This window comes from Artibeus jamaicensis, unplaced genomic scaffold (genome assembly GCF_021234435.1).
Source record: "Artibeus jamaicensis isolate MK-2021 breed Jamaican fruit bat unplaced genomic scaffold, CSHL_Jam_final contig_2259, whole genome shotgun sequence".
NCBI classification, from domain to species: domain Eukaryota; kingdom Metazoa; phylum Chordata; class Mammalia; order Chiroptera; family Phyllostomidae; genus Artibeus; species Artibeus jamaicensis.
The window spans coordinates 4,558,056-4,576,696 of record NW_026521468.1 but is presented as its reverse complement, the minus strand read 5'-3'; the positions used below and the strand labels follow the sequence as shown (position 1 = coordinate 4,576,696).

General features: G+C 59.3%; 1 protein-coding gene across 2 annotated transcripts; it reads right to left on the bottom strand.

Annotated features, from left to right (window-relative positions):
- Window positions 1–1,497: 1,497 nt before the first annotated feature.
- On the bottom strand, window positions 1,498–16,524 carry DNAI2 (dynein axonemal intermediate chain 2). Of its 2 annotated transcripts, none has more exons than XM_037167310.2 (12): window positions 16,342–16,524; window positions 14,565–14,726; window positions 13,503–13,624; window positions 13,054–13,196; window positions 12,360–12,473; window positions 10,337–10,476; window positions 9,350–9,472; window positions 7,069–7,292; window positions 5,306–5,441; window positions 4,869–5,015; window positions 3,669–3,893; window positions 1,498–2,197 (listed from the first exon to the last, which is right to left on the bottom strand). In XM_037167310.2, the coding sequence occupies exons 1-12, from the start codon at window positions 16,522–16,524 to the stop codon at window positions 2,075–2,077; spliced, it is 1,842 nt and encodes a 613-aa protein (XP_037023205.2). In that variant the 3' UTR covers window positions 1,498–2,074. The 2 variants fall into 2 exon arrangements, with proteins under 2 accessions (XP_037023205.2, XP_053517244.1); XM_053661269.1 differs by having other exon boundaries at window positions 1,498–2,161.
- Window positions 16,525–18,641: the final 2,117 nt, after the last annotated feature.

Sequence of the window (18,641 nt, the reverse complement as noted above, 5' to 3'; positions counted from 1 at the left end):
AGCCGCCACTCAGAAGGGAACATGGGACAGCGACCCCGCCATAACCCCTGGCGCCGTCCTGCCTGCAGGTTGAGGCGCCATCAGTTACGTGGCCTAGTTGTCAGGTCAGCTGAGCAGAGCAGGTCCAAGAGGAGGAGCACGTTCTCCCCCATGCGTGCGTGGAACAGAAGGGACCTGACTGTTCTGTGGACTCTCGGGTCCAGCTGCTGCTTCTGCCACTCTCCGACCCTGCTCAGATACGTCCCTGCACCCGGGCCGCCGTCCACATTCCACATTCCACACCCACAGTGGTGGCGGATTTCCCAGCAGCCTCTGGTTCTCGATGAGGCATCGTGGCTTTGTTTTACTCCCTTGGGAGACACTAAGCGACAGTTTCTGGTGAGACTGGTGATGAGAAGGGGAAGGTCACGATCGTGAGGATGAGCAGCGATGGGCGCTGCCTTCCCACAGCTCCTGCGCCCCCTTGCCCAGTGCCACCTGTGGGGCCCCCTCTCCTCCCTACACCCGCTCCTCAAAGGCCCTCACAGCACAGTGTCGCTCTCTGTATCTACGGTGAACGGTTTTCTGGCCCCAGGAGGGGACCCGCCCTTACCAGCACGAGCAAGAGCCAAAATTCTACCGCAGGAAAAGAACATTCCCCTTCCCCTGGCAGCTCCATCAGTGTGCCCGGGCCGACAGGGAGCTGGGCCTTTCTCCTGGCACACTTCGTCTGAATAGATTTTTCTAAGTCGGGGTTTCTACACTTGGACTCCACTGACCTTCAGGGCAGGTCACTCTTTGTCTGGGGCCTGTCCTGGGCACTGTGGACACCGGGCAGCACTCCGGACCTCTTCCTCACCACCAGTCATGTCCACGCTGAGCTCAGGTGTAGCAAGTGTCCCGCCGGGGGCAAAACTGCCCCTTGGTTGAAACCACTTCTCTGCAGATGCCCCGGGGCTCCCTGAGTCCTGGCGCAGCAAGGGGCTGGCCCATCACAGGAGATGGTACTGGGAGGGACATGTGATTGGTGGCCGCCCTTTGCCTGGAAGCCTGTTCCTGGGAGACCTGGGGGTGGATGCGGCAGAGCAGCTGGCCCCCGGCCTCTCCTCAGTAAGATTCTGACACAGGCGTTTTAACAAGGGCGCTCAGGGTCCCTGTCAGGAGCACGCAGCACCCACAGAATGAATGGCGGGTGGGGACTTCTCCTGGGACACGGCTAGCTCTGAGTGCCCTCTTGCCCGTGACACTTCTGGAGGTGGTCACCGAAAGCTCTGTGGCGCCGTCGGGTCAGGGCAGCCCACCGCGTCTCTGCGGGCCCTGCCCAGGGCCGGGCTTACAGGTGGCGGATGTGCAGCGCTGGGAGTGAGGCCCCCCACTCCCTCTGTGCCCTGGGCAGGTCCCCACACCTGTCCTGGAACCTGGCCCTTCCTCCTCCGTAGGGGAGGGTAAGGATAACGGAGCACGCACCGTCCGGTGGGATGCAGCGCCAGCACTCCCTGTTAGCACTGTTGGCACCGATTTAATTTACAAGAATGGAGGCAACAGAAAGCTTGCGGAGCACGAGGGTGACGGAGCCGGATTCGTGCACCTGTCGGACCCTCCTGGAGGTAAAGCGACCAGGGGCGTTGCTTGGACAGACATCTCAGAGTGGACGGGCCTCCTGTTCCCGGGTCACATGTGGACGGGGAGGGTCAGGAGAAGGACGGCCCCCCGCCCCAGGTCCGTCCGAGGGTCTGCGTGGCCGTGACCAGCCCAGGGGAGGCCGTGCAAGCTCGTGGAGCGAAACGACCAGGGTGGCCCTTGAGAAGCTGAAGGGGACGTGGGGGGCCAGGCGGAGAGGCTGGTGAGACCTGAGGTGGAGCTGCTGCTGTGGCCAGGACAGGGACGAGCTCTGTCCCAGCGCTCCAAGGGGTCGTTGGGAACCAGGCTCAGTGAGTCAGCATGGGCCAGCCATCTGTGGGGCGAGCGTGGCAGCCGGGCCAGGGCCCTCTCGCTCCCCCTGCCCTCCCCCAGTGACACTTTAAGGAGCTCAGCCCCCCACTTATAAAATGGGGGTGATGCCAAGAGGTGGGAGACGGAGGCACCCATGTGGGTTTCAGGCTGGAGTGTCCTCAGGGTCCCCTTCATCCTCCGGCTCATCCTCTCCCTCTGCCTGGGACTGTCCCTCCGTCTCCTCCTCTCCCTCTGTCTCCTCCTCAGGCTTCAGACTTGGCCGTTGCTGCCAGAGAGAGACAGAGCAGAATCATGTGTGAGGGCAGGCCTGCCCTGCGCCCTGGCAGTTAAGCCCCGAGGCCAAAAGCAGCCAGTGGGATGGGGCCGGGTCCGAGGGCCGGTGTCCACACAGAGCCAGGCGGGCATGCATGGTGGGTACAGTGGGGGCCCAGGTGCAAGTCCTGCTTCTGCCGCTTGCTGCCTGGGCGACCTCAGCCTGCCCCTCCTGAGCCTCCTGGGTCCCCTCACCTGCACACCTCACAGGGCTGTGGCTGGGGTTGGAAGCAAGCTACGGACCCTGCGGTGCTTTCTAAGCCCTGACTCCCAAAGTGCTGGCCAAGTTCAGAGACCACGAGTCGGAAGCAGGGAGGTTGCAGAGGAAGGAGAGGCCAAGTTCGGTGAACCTTAACCCCTCCTGTGAGGGGCACCTTTTGGGACCTCCAGCCCCAAGAACCGTGTCTGTGAGCCACATTGCACCATGGGAGGTGGCCAGTGTCACCCTTGGCTTGTGGAGAGCCGGACAGCCCGGGGCGGGGGGGTGCCCGAGAGCCCAGGGCTACGGTCCAGTCTCACCCCTGCCGCACATGGAGGGAGCACCCCGTCCCACCCCTGAGGCACAGAGAGTGTGAGAACACAGTCTGAGGTCCCACGCTTGCTTTACAGCTCATCTGTCACTGTCTTGCCATTCTCAAGACTTTTTGAACACGGGGTCCTCTGTTTTCACGCCACACTAGGCCACACCCCCGAAAGGTGCACCTGGTCTTGTGCACAAAGGCGGACACAGACGCACACTCCCGAGCTCTTTCCCTTCTGCGCCCCTCATTTACACCCGCCCATCCTGGCACCCTGTCTGTGGGTCTCTCAAGGCGGTGGCCCAGAACGACAATGTCCTTCCCTTCCTCTGTCCCTTGGTGCGGAAGAGGGCCTGGAAGGTGACCAGACACCACCTTCAGAGCTAATCTCCTCAGCTGCCGAATGAAAATGAGGGACCAAGAAGGGAAGTGGCCAGTCTGATTGTTACAGGCAGGAAGTGCTTCAGAGCCGGGCCGTGGACACCGAGCTCAGCTCGGTCACACCCCTGACACCAGAATGTCCGCCACACCAGGAGGTCACAGCCCCGCCTCGCGGGGCCTCAAGGCTTCCTCTTTTCTGCACCTCCCTTAGCCCCCACCCTCACTCGCCTGGTCCTGCACACGGTCCAGACACCCACCGTGGGGTTGGGGGAGGGGGGGTGGGGGTGGAGAGGAGGGTTCTACAAGCATGGAGCTCAGCCCCTGCCCTCACGGGGCTGGCGTCCGTCTGCAGGCTTAGGGTTCCTCCGGAGGAAGGAGTCATGTCGGCCTCCCCTTGGCCAAACGGACACATCAAGGTTCATCCGACAAGGCTCCGTGCTCGAGGCCGCCCAGCAGGGCAGCGGACGGGCAGAGCCCGGCGCCAGGCCTCCCGCCCGCCCCCGCGGCCCCGACGGAGGCCCTTACGAGCTTGGCCTTCCTCAGGGCTTCCGCCTCCTTCTTCTTCTGCTCGGAGAAGATGATGTCGAAGAACTCCTCCTCGGCCTTGCGGACCAGCTCGTCCAGGTCCACGGCCGTCTCCTCCTCCTGCAGCTCCTCGTCCCTGCCCTCCGACCTGCCTTTCTCCTTCAGCCGCATCTCCCGGTGCCGCGCCTCCAGGATCTTCTCCCGCCGGGTCTCCCGCTCAAATATCTGGGACATGCAGGGACGGAGAGGCCCGTGGGAAGAGGCAGGCAGCCAGGGGTCCCCGCACGGGGGCCAGGCTGGCTTCTCCTCGCTGTGCTCACAGCAGCCTCCAAAGGGGTCTGGACTCAGGGCTAACAGGAAGGGCAGAGGGCTGAATGTTGGGGTCGGAAGGTGGGGGTGGGGATGACCGGTCACTCAGTTCCAAGGGGCTCCAAGAACATGAACGGCGTGAAGAATGCCTTCCGCATTCGTACAACATGAAGGACTGGCCCCAGGTGGGACCGCATCACAGGCACAGCCGGGAGGCCCCCCGGGTCTCCACACTGGGGTTTTCAGCACCATGTTCCGCCCAGTTCCGGGGGTGGGGGTGCCTCCCGGGGTCCCTGCCAGGGCGAGGTGTAGTGATGGATCTCAACCCCCGGGGGCTGTCCCCTGCCACCTGTCCCCTGCCACCTGTCCCCTCTACTGGCAGCCTCCGAAGCCTCCATTTGCTGGGTTCTGCTGCAAAAAATATGCAGCATCCGGCAGAAGGAAGGCCTGTGTGAGTGCGGTTGGGAGGGAACGTGAGTGTCTCACACGAGGTGGACGGCCCCTTGGCCATCGCACCTCACATGCCACGTGGTGCGCTTGAGTGTGATACTGTCGAGTTACACAGTCACGTGCTTCCGGTTTTGTAATAAAAAAGGGGCGTTATTTGGGCCGGACCCTATACATTGCCTGGAACTGGACAAACTGAGCCAGTCAAATAAAGCTAAAGCCTGAGGAGGCGAAGTGACTGGCCCAAGGCCACTTCACTACTTAGTGACCAAGCCGGGGAGGGTTCAGACCGACATCCCCTCCCCGACTGGACCCATGTGCAGTGCTCATTTCAGGAGGCCACGCTGCACCCCCAGAGTGTCCACCCAGGCGGTGAGGGGGAGCGGCCCTGCGTGCCCCCCGACCCGCCCACTCTGCAGACACAGGCCGGCGCCGGGCACTCACAGAGGTCGCTGTGTTCTTCTCGTTCCTCTGCAGTGTGCAGAGCCCGCTGGAGACCTCCAGCAGGGTGGTGGTGCCCAGCTGGGAGCCACAGGCCACGAAGCACCCGTTGTCCTGCACCCGGAGGCAGAAGAGGGCCTCGTCGCACACCTGCAGGGAGGGCCGGGCGGCCCCACTGAGGAGGCGGAGGAGCAGAGCAAGCCCGTGTCTGGCTCCCTGGCTCCCGGAGAGGCCCGTTCAGACACCCACGGTGACTCCATGACCCGCCGCAGGACAAAGTTCACACTCTGAGACTGGCTGGCGGGACCTTTGACCCCTCGCCCCAGCCTCATCTTCCACCTCGCCCCCCACACCCTCATCTCCCCCTTCAGCCTCGCAGTCAGTCACCCATGCTGCCAGGGCCTGAGGACCTGGACACAAGGGGAGGGGGTGCACATGACCTTCAGGCTGAGGGCAGGGTCACACTGCTTGAACACAAAGTCCCAGATGTCCAGGGTCCCGTCCATCTTGGTGGTGAAGAAAACCGCTGGCCTCACGGGGCTCCAGGCGCCATCGGTGAGGTAGGCCATGTGGTACCTGGGGGGGGGGGCGGTGCCAGCAGTCAGGGACCTCCGTGGCTGGGAGGGGCGGGGAGGCTGCCGAGCCACAGCTCTGCTCGCCCAGCCCCTCCTGGGCTGCAGGGTCTCCGTGCTGGCCAGGACGTCCTTTTCCTGTGTCTGACTTTGCCAACCTACAGCTCATAGGCTGTACTCACTGCAAAGGGCTCCGCCCTTCCCGCAGGCTGGCCGCTGGCCGTTGTCCACAGCCAACCCCAGGGAACGGGCAGGTGTTGCTGCACCTGCGTGCTGAGACTCACTGGAGGAGGGAGACGCCCGGAAGAGTTCCTAACACTGGGACCAGGGGCGGGTTACACCTCCCACGAGGTGTGACCACGATTTGACATGCTTTCTGCAGGGAGGAAGGACACTGGACCCTCCTCATCCTACAGCACACACACAGACTGACGTGGAACAAAGTAAAGACTGAGATGCACGGCCCGAAGCCACAAAGCTCTCAGGAGAAAACCCCGGGAAGAAACCCCTCAGCACTGGTCTCGGCCGCGACTCTTCGGACTCGACGCCAAAAGCTCGGGCAGCAGAAGCAGAGATAAGCAAGAGGGAGGACGTCAAACTGAAAGCTCCTGCCCAGCAAAGGAAAAAATGGTCAACAAAATGAAAAGGCAGCCCCCGGAAGGGGAGAGAATGTTCGCACACCATGTCTCTAGTAAGGGGTTACTATCTAAAGTCTATAAGGAACTCGTACGACTGAACGCAAGGGAAAGAACCTGGTGGAAATGTGGGCAAAGGACCCGAGCAGACATCCCTCTGAAAAAGGCACAGAAATGGCCAGCAGGTACAGGAAGAGGAGCTCAGCACCACCAGTCATCGGGGAAATGCAAATCAAAACCAGAGCCAGACTGGACCTCGCCGGTTATAAAGGCTGTTGTTAGATAAGCCAAAGAAGGCGAGTGCTGGCGAGGGTGTGGAGAAAAGGGAACCCTCCTCCTCCACCGTCGGTGGGAATGCAGACTGGTGCCGCCGCTGCGGAAAACAGTGCGGGGTCCCTCAGAAAATGTGCGCATGGGGCATTTTGCCATAAAGATCCTGAATGTCTGTTTACAGATCCAGTAAATGATTGAATAAATAACGTAGAACCTGAGTTGGGCAGCGCCCCTCCCCCACCTCCAGCTGCTCATTGCAAGACCGGACCGCGCCACCGTGCACTGAGCTCCTAGCATCTTCAGTCGAAACAACCAACAACACGGAGCTGCCAGCAACCCAGGTGTCCGCCGGGCGCCACATAAATGGGTTAGCAAACTGTGGTCACCCACCGGGAGACCTGGAGCAAGCGGCTCTGCCTCCCTGCAGCTCGGTTCCCTCACGCAAACGAGGAGGTGACCGGAGTACAAAGCTACCCTACTGCTAGCGTTGTCCTGCCGGCTACAAAAATTCACCGTGGCTGTTGTCATCGCCGACCCAGGCGGTCTGCAGTGTACCCCTTTGCAAAGTGCCTGAATGAAGCCACTTCCTAGCACGAGCTTGGGTGTCTTCTCCCCTTTTTGGGTGGACACACAAGTGTTCAGGTCACTCCTGGGCTGGGCTGCCCCCTCTGTCCCTCCTCCCTCCCGCACCATCCCTCTCCCACCTCCAAACCGCCCCCTCACTTGGTCCACATGATGGACGACTCGCGGCTCTCCTCTGACCAGATGCGGGCGGTCCAGTCACCAACGGTCAGGAAGTTCTTCGGGTAGAACGGATTCCTCTGGAGGGCGTAGATGGGGCCGTGGTGGCCGGAGAAGGTGCACACGATCTTCTCGGCCGATGTCTTGGCCTTGCGGTTACAGGAGATGACGATGCCTTGCTCGGTGCCCACCATGAACTTGGTTGGCTGTGGAGGGGGTGGCAGGGGTGGAGTCTCGGTGGGACACCAGCTCAGGCCTGGCCGGCACGGCCAGCAGGTTCTGGGGCGCGTCTGCAGCTCCAGCCTCTGCTCAGGCTGTGTCCCGCCTGCACCTCAGGGGCTGCCCCCACTTCCCAGCCTCGTCACCCTTCTTGAGAACCTGCTCAAGGGCCCTGTGCTTAGTGAAGCCCCACCCTGACTCTTCCGGCTCTGAGGACTCATCCCCAGCCCTCTCCGTGCTGCACCACGGTGTCCGCGAAGTATCTCTCATACAGATCCTGAATGCCTATTTACAGGCAGAGCAATCGATGAAATGAATAGCATCTCCCTGAAGCTACGGACTACGCCGGGCACCCAAGTTCACGGCAGCACCGTTCACGTGCTCAGAGGGGAAAGCAGCCCAGGCGTCCAGCGACAGATGAATGTGAAACCAAAAGTGGCCTGTCTGTGCAATGGAGAATTACTCGGCCTGGAAAAGGAAGGACATCCCGGCACCTGCTGCCACGTGGATGAACCGCGAGGACCTTATGCCGAGTGAAACAGGCCAGTCACAAAAGAACAAACACCCAACTGAGCGCACTTAAGTGAGGTGCCTGGAGGAGGGGCATTTGCAGAGATAGGAAGCAGAGGGGCTGGGGGAGGGGACGCTGGGGAGTGGCTGTTTTACAAGTGCGGGACCGAGTATGCGCTTAAAAATGGCTGCAATGGTAAATTTGAGGTTCGGTGCTTTTGACTACAATTAAAAAAAATGACAGCTACAAGTTGGGGGCGCAGGTCAAAGGAAAATGAAGAAACTTGGCTTGAGAGGACCTGAAAAGTAAGTAATAAAGGCAACTGCAGGGCGCCCGCAGGCAAGTAGGGGAGATGAGCTCCCCCCCACGTGGATGGCTCCTCACGCCTCCAGCTTCCGACAGCAGTGGGGTCACGGGGGGGTCTGGGCCGTGGGGTCGGAGCCCCGGGTGGTGGCCCGGCTTCCTGTTCTATAGCATATGACTTGACCTCACGAAAACTCATTGCTTCTCTGAGTCAATTGGGGGTAACAACTTCACCTCCCAACACAGGCACAGGCGATTCTACAAGCTCATTCCACAAGGCAGTACAAGTGTCCAGCTCAGACTGTGCCACTGGTGACCAGCCATGGGGGACGTGGGGACTAGTAGCGGCGTAATCGTTACATCTAGCTCTTGGCCCAGAAATGCCTGGTCCCAGGACAGAATGGTTTTCTGAGTCCTCCCTCCCTTGCCCCCTGTGCCCCGGGCTGGGGGCGAGTTAAGCCATCTTTTACCTCACCCCACGGGCATTCATCCACCAGCCTTGGGGGAGGGTTCCCAGGGCAAGGGTGAGGCCGGAGCCCTTCCGCCTCTCCAGGGCTAAGAAATGCTGTCGCAGGAACCAAAGGCAAACCAGTGACCATTCCAGGGGGCAGCCAGGACAGGGCTTCACTGAGACATAAACAGGAACCAGCCCAAGCCAAGAGCTGTCAAAGAAAGCTGCCCCCCCCACACCCACTTTGGAGGGAGTCCCCGTTTGCTGCTTCTGGAAGCTCCCCTCTTCTCACACATTCCCATTGCCGTTCACCTTTGGTCTTGACTGTTGGAATCTCAGCCACTGAATTCCGTGATCATGCCTGTGCTGTGGTTTGCCAAGCACGTCCCTCCAGGAAGTGAACTGACCAGCCCGGGGTCTCACGCAAGGCCAAGACAGCGCCTGGCCTCCTGATGTTGGTTCGGCGGTCCTCTTACATAGAAGGGGCTTTTCTGGAATCTGGTCCTGTCTGACAATTTGCCTTCTGTCCAGCCCAGCCACTAGCCAGGGACTTCTGGGAATGAGGACGGCTTCCTTCCTCAGGAAGCTCTGCTGCCCCCTGCTGGCAAGTCCTTGTAAAGACCCCACCCCAGTTCTAGGAAGATGCTTCTTGCAAGGAGCAAGGTAAGCAGCAGCCCCAGGTCCAGGTGTCTGCTGCAGCAGCCACAGCCTGCTCTGGGCTCCAGCTGCCCTGGCGACAGGTGACAGAAACAGGGGAAGACAGAGGAAGGGACACTCACCAAAGTAGCCTCAAACTCCAGGGAGATGGCCCCCAAGGCATTTTCGATCTGCTCCTTTTTCGTGATGTCCATGATCACCACCTCAGTGGGCTCGCTCAGCTTCCGAATATCCCACCACATGACCTGATTGACGGGGGGTGGGGCAGCTTTGAGACCTGAGGTCCTCCAATTCTCTTGGCTTATTACGTCTCCCCCACCTCCTCTAAACCCCTGGCGTCTGACTCTGTGGTCATCAAGGTGTGTGACAGGGTGTGAGACAAACATGCTTTGAGAGTGACTCCTCTGGTCCACAGTCCCAAACCTGTCTGGTCATCAGAGTCATGCACAGGCGTCATAAAATCCACATGCTGGGGCCTCGCCCCAGACCTGCCGAGTCAAATCACCAGGCGTGGGCCCCGGCATCTCTGTTCTCACAGGCTCCCCACCAGGTAGCCTGCACTTTGCACCTGCAAATGCGCCTGCACTTTGACCCAGAAACCCCACTGCCAGGAACGTACGCTGTCCATGCACCTGCGCATCACTCTTTGTTACATGTTTTGGTGGCGACAAGGTATTGAAATCCACTCAGAAAAATGATGCCACACCCAAGGCGGTCCCTAAACGGCCAGGGCAGCGCTCTACGAAATATGCAATCCTCTCCAAGATCTGTTCAGTGAAGAACACCAAGGGCAGATCCACACGTAAGGTGTGCAAAGAGCAGGCAAAGACGACAGGTGCGTTTGCCTCTGTAGGCAGAGACACCCCTGCAGGCTGATGAAGATGCTGTAGGGGGGGGGTGCCCGCTGGGAGGGCACCTGGGAGGCTCGCCTGCCCTTTTGTTCCTGTTGTGTTCCGTCCCCCGCGCATGTGTTGCCTATTTTTCAATTTAAAAATAAGAGGCAAAAGAAAAACATTCCCTGGCCACCCCAGCGGGGAGCCCGGTAACTCACTGCTCCCCACTCCCTCACCCCTACAGCGCCTGGCCTGCCAGGACCCGCCCCTCCGTGCCTGTCCGTCGGTCGATGCCGAGAAGCACTCCGTGCCCGTCTTCGACTGCAGCCAGATGGTGCCGTACACGGGGTCTCGATGGCTGAACTCGATGGTGGACAGCTCGGCCACCAGGCTGCCCTTCCGGGTGTCCCAGCAGGCTGGTGGGGAGGGAAAGGAGGGGCAGGTGAACGGGGGCACAGGCTTCCTTCCCTGGTGCGGGGAGAAGGGCTCAGGGGGCGCTGCTGCTCTTGGTTTGGCAGAAATGTGGGTGTTTAGAACCAGGGCTGGGTTCAAACCCTCCAAGTTTCCTGGCAGCCCCTGAAGCCCCCACATGACCTTTGTGGAAAGACTGCCAGAGGGCACGCTTTGCTCATTCTGCTGAGCCCCTGCCACGTGTTGAGTGCCACCCTGGGCCCTGGAAAGCCACTGGGAACCGCACAGGCACTGTCCCTGGGAGGCAGGAAGGGGACCTGCAAATACAGCCCACGATGCAATTTCTCTGGTGGGGGATACAAGGGGGTGGTCCAGGAAAGCTTCCTGGAGGAGGCAAGAGGAAACTAAGACTGAAGAAGAGCCTGGGATGGAGTGAGCCAGGCAGAGAGAGGAGAGTCTCCACCACGAGGAGAAGCTCCTGAAAGTAGAAGCGCCTTTGGGTAAAGCTCTCCTGCTGCAAAAACTCATTCCTTTTATCCTCTGTGCCTTTGCTGCTCCAGTGGGAAAATAAAACTCACACAGGCAGCTTCGCCCTTTACTGCAACCCGTTATTAGTGAGCCTCTCTCCTGCTCTCCCGAAAAACACTGAAGCTTATCCGCTTTTTGTCATAATAGATTTTGTTCTCGTCCCACAAGGGAACAGCGAGGACCCACCCCGTCACTCAGAGCTGTTTCTAGGAAAGCCGACTTTGTAGAACAAACCACGAAAGTACTTGATCCTTAAGTGTTGATTTATGGAATCCGAGTCTAGAGCATTTGCCTGGCACCTGCCTGGCCCGGAAGGGGGTTTTCTCAGTGGAGCCTGCTCTGCTTGGGCAAAGGAGAGCCGGAGGGTGGGTCCTGCTCCGGTGGTCCTCACAGGCAGTGGAGCCTGGGAGCCGGGACTGCCCCGGGTGGGCGTGACAGCCACCGAGAGAGCGATGAATGAGCAAGGCAGGGCTCCTGAATAAAGGAAAGCAGCACTGGCTTTCAGAGCCCTGGCACCCGGGGGCCGGGGCAGGGAGGGTTACATCCGTCCCCTTCCCTGGCAGCCTCCCCAGGACGGCGGCAGCAGGTCTGAGAGGGAGATCGGAGGTGTCAGCGGGTCACAGACTGTTTCTGAGAAGAATGGACCCAGCCGATCTGGCTCCTACCCCCCCCCCACCCGAAGGAAGAGGGGAGGCCAAGAGGCTGTGCAAGCAGGAGGGTGGGGAGCCCTGTCACGCCCACTGAGTCTGGCTTGGGGTGCAGATGGGGGTGGGACGAGGGTTAGGCTGCTCCAGGGCCAGCGTGGGGGGGGGGGTGGAGGGCGGGCGGGGGTTCTCTTCTGATTCCACTAATGATCCAAAGCCTCGGTTCCCTGGGTGTGGGAGCAGCATCGACAGCGGAGTGAGCACCTCCGAAAGCCTTCTCTTCCATAGAAGCAGTGAGAACACTAGCGAAAACTGTCGCAGTCGACTTTTTCACAGCTCTGGAAATTTGGCAAAGGCTCTCGGGAATCCAAAAAGTGTTGTTTCAAGGAAACCAGCTGACTCTTGGTAAGAACAGTGAGTGTTGTTGCATTTTGACTTGCCCTACTTAGAACCCCACTCTCTCGGCTCCCGGGAGCCTTGAAAAAGGACACCCTGCTTTCCTGGGGCAACTGCGGCCCGGCAGCCAGGAGGGGGCGCTGTGGGGCTGGAGCCCGCTCAGGTCTCCTGTCCAATAAATTGTTCTTTGACCTGCCTGGTGCCCCCTGCCCCAACAAGACCCCACACGCAAGGCTGTCTATTCAACTCGACTTAGAGCTTGCCCAGTGAGAAAGGTCTTCACCGAGGCAATTGGCGGTTAAGAACCCGGCCCCTCTCACCGATCTGCCCGTTGTAGCAGCCTCCCAGGAGCACGTGGGAATCTTTGGGGTTGTACTCCAAGGTGATGACAGGGGACGATGGCTTCAGGACAATCTCAGGCCTGTTGGGGTTTTCTGAAAAGCAGGGGGGAGGACTCCCAGAATATCCCACCAGGCCTGGAAAGGGAAACACGGGGGCCCAACAGGAGGGGGGCCTGGAAGCCTTTCTCTGGCCGCTCCCCCCACAGGCCCCATGGCCAGAACTGACCCTAGGTGCCAGGCTCTGCCCTCGGAGTGAGCCCCTCTGTCAACAAAGGTCCCTGCTCTGCGGGGGGGGGGGGGCTGGGGAAGGGGGCGCAGCCTGCTCCTATTGGCCATGAATTAAGGACCAGCACTTGGGAAGGCAGGACGGAAGTGAGCCCCCTCCCCCCACCTTGGGCCCCTTCTCAGCCTGCCAGGTGTTCTATCTGATTCGCTCTTCAGGCTCCCAGAATCGGGACTTTGTGGGGTCTGGTCTTGAACGACCTGCGTACAGACCTGGAGATGAAGGGGGCTACCCGCTTCTCTGATATGGCTTCGTGGCCGGGCCTGAACCCCCACGGGGATGGATGAGAGGTTTCCTCCTGGCCCCCGGCCCCTCCCCTGGGGCCCCCCAGCCCTCTCCGCTCCTGCTGCCCTCAGCTGTCCCTGGCCACTGAGCCTTTCCGGTTCTCACCCAGGTCCCAGATGTAGGAATCATAGCTCATGCCCTGAGGCGCCCGTTGAAAATTCAAGCAGGAATAGGCCACCGCCAACTTCTTGCTGCCATCAGGGTGCCAGGACAGGTGTGTGGCCGACCTCTTGATCTCCTGGGGATCCCTTTAGGGGTGAGCAAAGGGCGGGAAGCTGCAGCGAAAGGCTCCCCATGTGTCTTACTGAATCTTTTCTTAAAAACATTCCAACATATTTGAGCACACTTAAGCATTCACTCAGAGAAATTTGTTTTAAAAACAAGCTTACAAGACTTTCTGAATCAGAAAACCACTTATATGAGCCATAAATAAAGGCTGATAATAGCAATGGAAAGGACATACTAAGTTCCAGCTTGCTTATGGAATCATGGTTGGGGACACCCACCCGCAGAGGGGACGGGGGTGGCCAGCACCGGCCTGACTCTTGAAATACCTGAAAACATTGATGGTTTTAGCTGAGGGGGCCTCTTCTGTCACCTCCACTGTGTCCTCATCAACAAAGTACTCCTGGTAGATGTCGATGGCATTGTTCTGCTTGATGCAGTGCTCCATGATCTGAGGGGCACACCGGGTTCTTAGCAGTAGAGGGGGGTCCTTTCCCCGCCTGCCAGCCCACATATTTTCATGGGGCAGTATCACCCCCAGTGGGGTGGAAATTGATTCTCAGCGGTAAAATAATATTATCTTTTAGGTACAAAGCCCAGATATACACCCAGGACATGAACGGCATACTTATGGCATTGGAAACTGGAATTTCAGGGGGGGAGGCAACTAGGAGAAGAATGTTGTCCTTGGGGACAATGACAACAGGGTGAAGATACGGGGCTCCAGCCAAAGAGAAGTATTTGTGATTCCGTCCAGAGCACCCATCTTTTGGCTCCTTCGCCCAGAAAGCCCTCCCCATTATTCCAAATGGCCATCACGGCAAAGCCCCAGCTCAAGTGCCACCTCTCCCAGGAAGCCTTCCCTGATCCCTACAGCAGGAAACCAGCTCTCTCTCCTTATGGGGCAAAATGGCCAGTCATCCTGTCTTTTACAGCCTGTCTTTCTGCATTCTGTGGTGCTCTCTCTGCATTTGTCTTTGACCTCTGGCAGATTATAAACTCTTTGGAGGAGGATGTACGCGAATTTTATTTTTGTACTCTCTTACTATGCCTGGCTCCAGAAGTTCAGACCAAATGTGTCGAATGAACGAAAGTTCCCTACTGGTAGGTAGCTGGTGGGCGGGGTTCTCTGGGTTCTCTTTGCCCCAAGGGGCTACTTCCAGACCCCTTCTAAAGCCTGTTCAGCCCCTGCACCTCCCTGCCCTCCCCTCAGGTGGGCTGTGGTGGACTGTCTGCCTGCTCCCAGCCACGAGGTCCCCTCCGTAGCTTGTGTTGTTCCCGAGTAGCCGCAAGGGCTGAGCACAGGCCCTGGCACGTCAGGGCTTGGCACGTGGTTGAGGACGCAGAGGGGCGGCAGCGGCCCCGACTGCTAGAGCTGGAGAGGGCCTCACCAAGCCCAGCTGCGTGATGGCGTTGATGTAGTTCTCATCTTTCTCCACCTTCTTCCGGAAGCGGATCGTCTGCTCCAGCTCCAGGGGGTTCACATCCTTGGGCCAGCCCCCCTCCATGTGGTTGACACCCCGTGTCTCCATCTCGATTCGCTCTGTGTTGGCCTGAACGGAGAGCCCCGGGTGAGCACGCCCACCCCGGGTGTGGGCATTCAGCCACCTCTGCAGGCCAGGATCCGGAGCCCTGAGTGCCCGGGGAGGGACCCGAGAAGTGTCTTTGGCCAAAACCACACGATTTTCAGGGACCGGGAAGGTGGTCGCTGGTCCTCAGGGGTCACAGGCAACCGCGAACGCGCTACTGTGTGGAACCAGCAGCTTGGCCACTGATGCCCTGGTCATGGAAAACCCACCTCTGACTTTATCCGAACCCCACCCATGTGTTCTGTGAGACCCCGGAGGAGGAAGAAGGGACTCTCCTTCTCCGTCCTGCTGTTTACCATGTCACGGGAACAAGACGCAGGAACAGTTAGGAGTCTGGACTTGCTTCGCCCACTCTCTGCGGCAGGGAGGAGGGCAGAGACCACTCTGACCCCTGCACTTCCCAGGGCGCCTTCTTCCCCTGGTCCCCACTTTAAACATTGCGGCAACATATTTGCAACATAAATTTCACCACTTAAAATGCTGGGGGTGCTCAAGTCGGTGGCATCAGGGTGGCATCAGGGACATCCACAGCACGGGGCCACCGTCACCGTTCTCTGCTTCCTGAACTTTTCCGGCACCTCCCTCGGATACCCCATGCCCCCTCGGCTGTCACTTCCCTCTCCTGTCCCTTTTGGGGCCCGCTGTCACAGACGCTGGCCGTCTTCGCAGGGCAGAGCTGCTGACAGGAGACCCTAACATGTTGTGGCCTTTGTGGCAGCCATCTCTACGCCAGGGACAAGACTGCCCTGTCCCCCGTGGCAGCGATTAGCCCTGAGACACACTGTGTTTGTTCCTTTGGAACTGTGACTCATCGGAATCTTTTACCCGTCCACTGAGTGTTTTGATTAAAGCGGAGCTCTGATTCTCACTCGGCTGATCTGGGGCGCAGTAAATGGGTTATCTCCTCCCGTCTAATTTTCTCCCGGCAGCCCCCCACATAACCAGGAGCTGACCACCTGGTTCAGACAGGCGGGGAACTCGCCGGGAGACTGATCAGCAACGTGACCCAGTTCTCCTGTCCCGGAGGCCCCTCTGACCAGAACTTCCAAGGGCAACCTTTCCTTTCTCAGCTGGGCATTGCCTGTGGACGGAAATCTCCGCGTCCTCACGCTCCGGCTGGCGTGGCTTAGTTGGTCGGGCAGTGCCTCGCAAAGCAAAAAGTCGCTGGCTCAATTCTCGGTCAGGGCATGTGCCTGGGTTGTGGGTCCGGTGCCCCCAGGTGCCCCCATGGGGTGTGTACGAGAGGCAACCGCTCAATGTTTCTTTCTTGTATCGATGTTTCTCACCCTCTCTTTCCCCCTCCCTCCCCCTCTCTCTAAAAAAAAATAATAGTAAAATAAAACGCCACTGCTCAGAAACCTCTCCCACCTGTACCGAATGCCTAAAATGACTCTAGTGTCTTAAAAGGGAGGCCAGAGGCCCTGGGAGAGAGAGCATCTTGACGGGCACTCGCCTGGCCCAGGGACTGCTGGGTGCTGGGTCTGCCCCTGGCCACCACTTCCAGCACACACAGCGGTTTACTGTACCCGGCTTCCAGGTGGCTGGAGTGGCCTGGGCCAGGCCCGGGGCACGGACCCACCTCGTGTTCTGACATGCTGGTGGAGCACTGGATGCCCTTGTCCACGGGGTTCCGCTCCACGTACAGCTCGGCCAGCTCCGGGTTGGGCGGGATGTCGATGTTCATCTCTGCCTGGCGGTCGGAGAAGTTGCATTGCTTGCCGAACTCGCTTCGCTTCTTCACATACACATACACAATCTCCATGGTAACGGCCACTGTGGGGACAGAGGGAGAGTGTGCAGTGAGGGGTCTCGCCTGGCTGCTGCTCCCCGGTCTCCGTGGGTCTCACCTGGAGGGGCACGGCTCCAGGTTCCCGATCTGGTTGAGGGGAGGGGTTCTAGGGGATTTGTCCAGAAGCCGAATCTTTATTTTAAGAATTCATTCACTGAATAATGAGGACGTGCTAGGCATTACCTTGCTCAGCCCTTGCCACTGCCCTCTGAGTGGACCATAAAATCTCCATTTCACTCTGGAGGAAGCTGATTCTCAGAGATGCCCCGAGGGCCGTGTCCAGATCACAGAGCTAGCAAGTGGCAGAGCTGGTCTGCCCGGCTCCAAAGCGCTCACCCCTGATGGGATCCAGTCTTTACTGAGCCAGCATGTTCATCGCAAAGCAGGAGGAAGTCCTGATGGCAATTGTGTTGGGCTACATCCCTTGCCAGGCACTGGACCTGACCATACGGCACACAGGTTTGAGAGCCTTGGGCCTTTCTAGAAAGTCTCCCACTCAACCACCGGGTTGTCCAAAGACTCACCTATTCCTGAGTTCTAGGTTATTGAACTTGACCCTCTGGGGAAGCCCCTGGAAACTCCTCCCACCCCACACTGCTCCGCCCAGGATGGGAACAGGGAAGGCGGGGCCACTTCCTCCACAGGCAGAATAGTCAGGCCTTAGAGAATCCCTCTGATTTGTGCTATGGGTCATGAACAACACTGGGGAATTGGAAAGCAGGCTGGGCCATCCGTACTTCAGGTTCTGGCCTTGACACTCACTAGCTGTTTGACCTTGGCCGGGCCACTCAGTCATTTGGAGACAATTGGGAGGAGCGTGAAAAGCAAGTGCTCAGGTGCAATGCAAGGAAGTGTGTTCTTTACTGGTGCTGATTGGAAGCCTTAGAAATGCAGTGGACACTTCCTGCAAGTTGTTCCTCACTCTCCCCCAAAAGAGCCCTGATCCCTCTAACCCCTCTCACGGCCAACAGACTCTGTGGGGTCTGAATGCTCCTCAGTGGCTTCAGTTGCTGCTCACCTGATGGAGTCTGTCCGCGACAGAGTTGAGCGGAGCTGTCCTTGTGCTGGCCACTCCTAACTCTCAGAAAGTGGGCCTCTGATGGTGAGTCCCCAAGGGCTCAGGTTGCGGGTTCCTTCCCCCCTAAAAATAAACAAACAAACATAATGTTTTTTTTTAAAATAGGCCCCAGGCCCTGTGAACGCGTGCACAGGTCCTCTGTGTGCCCCCCACAGTCCCCCGAACAGTTATCACAGCTCTCATTCTACAGATGGAGAAACCGATGCCCAGAGACATTAAGTACCTTGTTCAAGGTCACAGCACTGAAGTCCAGACAGAGCCAGCGCCTGGACTCCAGGTCTACAGCAGCGATTAGTGGTGAGGACTAGACGGAAGGTGCGTTCCCAGGACCTGCTGCCCAGCAGGTGCCCACTCTCTGCAAGTGCCCTACCCTCCACTCTCACCAGCAAGCTCTCCTCCTGACCGGCCACCCTTGCGCCACCCCAGCGCAGGCTGTGTCTCCCCTGCGGGAGATTCAACTGTCTCCCGACCCCTCCAGGAGAAGGATCGTGCGCATCAGGACCGCTGGCTGAGAGTAGGGGTGCTGGGGGCAAGGTGTTTAGAACTCGCAGGGCCCTGTGACTCGGGGGTGCCCAGGGCAGCGAGCAAGGACCAATGCCGCGGGCACCCTAAGAGCGCTAGTCCTGGCATCCGCCACCTGTACGAGCTATCCCCCGAGGGTGCCCCCATCAGGAATGCCTTGCACTCCTGGTGATGATTATTACCCTCAGTGTCTCCCGCCTTCACTCTCTCCACTCTCCTCTTCAGCCCCCGACGTCCTCCAGCGCCCTCGCTTAACCTCGGTCGGTTCCGCTGCCGCTGGGCCGCTGGGGAAGCGCGCGAGCTGCTGGGCTGTCCCCAGCTCCGCTCAAACGGCTCCGAGCCGCGGCGTTTACCCGTTGCCTAGCAATCCGACGGGCCCGAGGACGCGGAGGCGGAGGGGCGAGTGGAGCACGTGACCTCGCGTCCCCGGCTTGACCCGAGCGCACGGATCCCTCCTCCTTCCTCCAGAGGTCTCTAGAGTTAGGAAGGA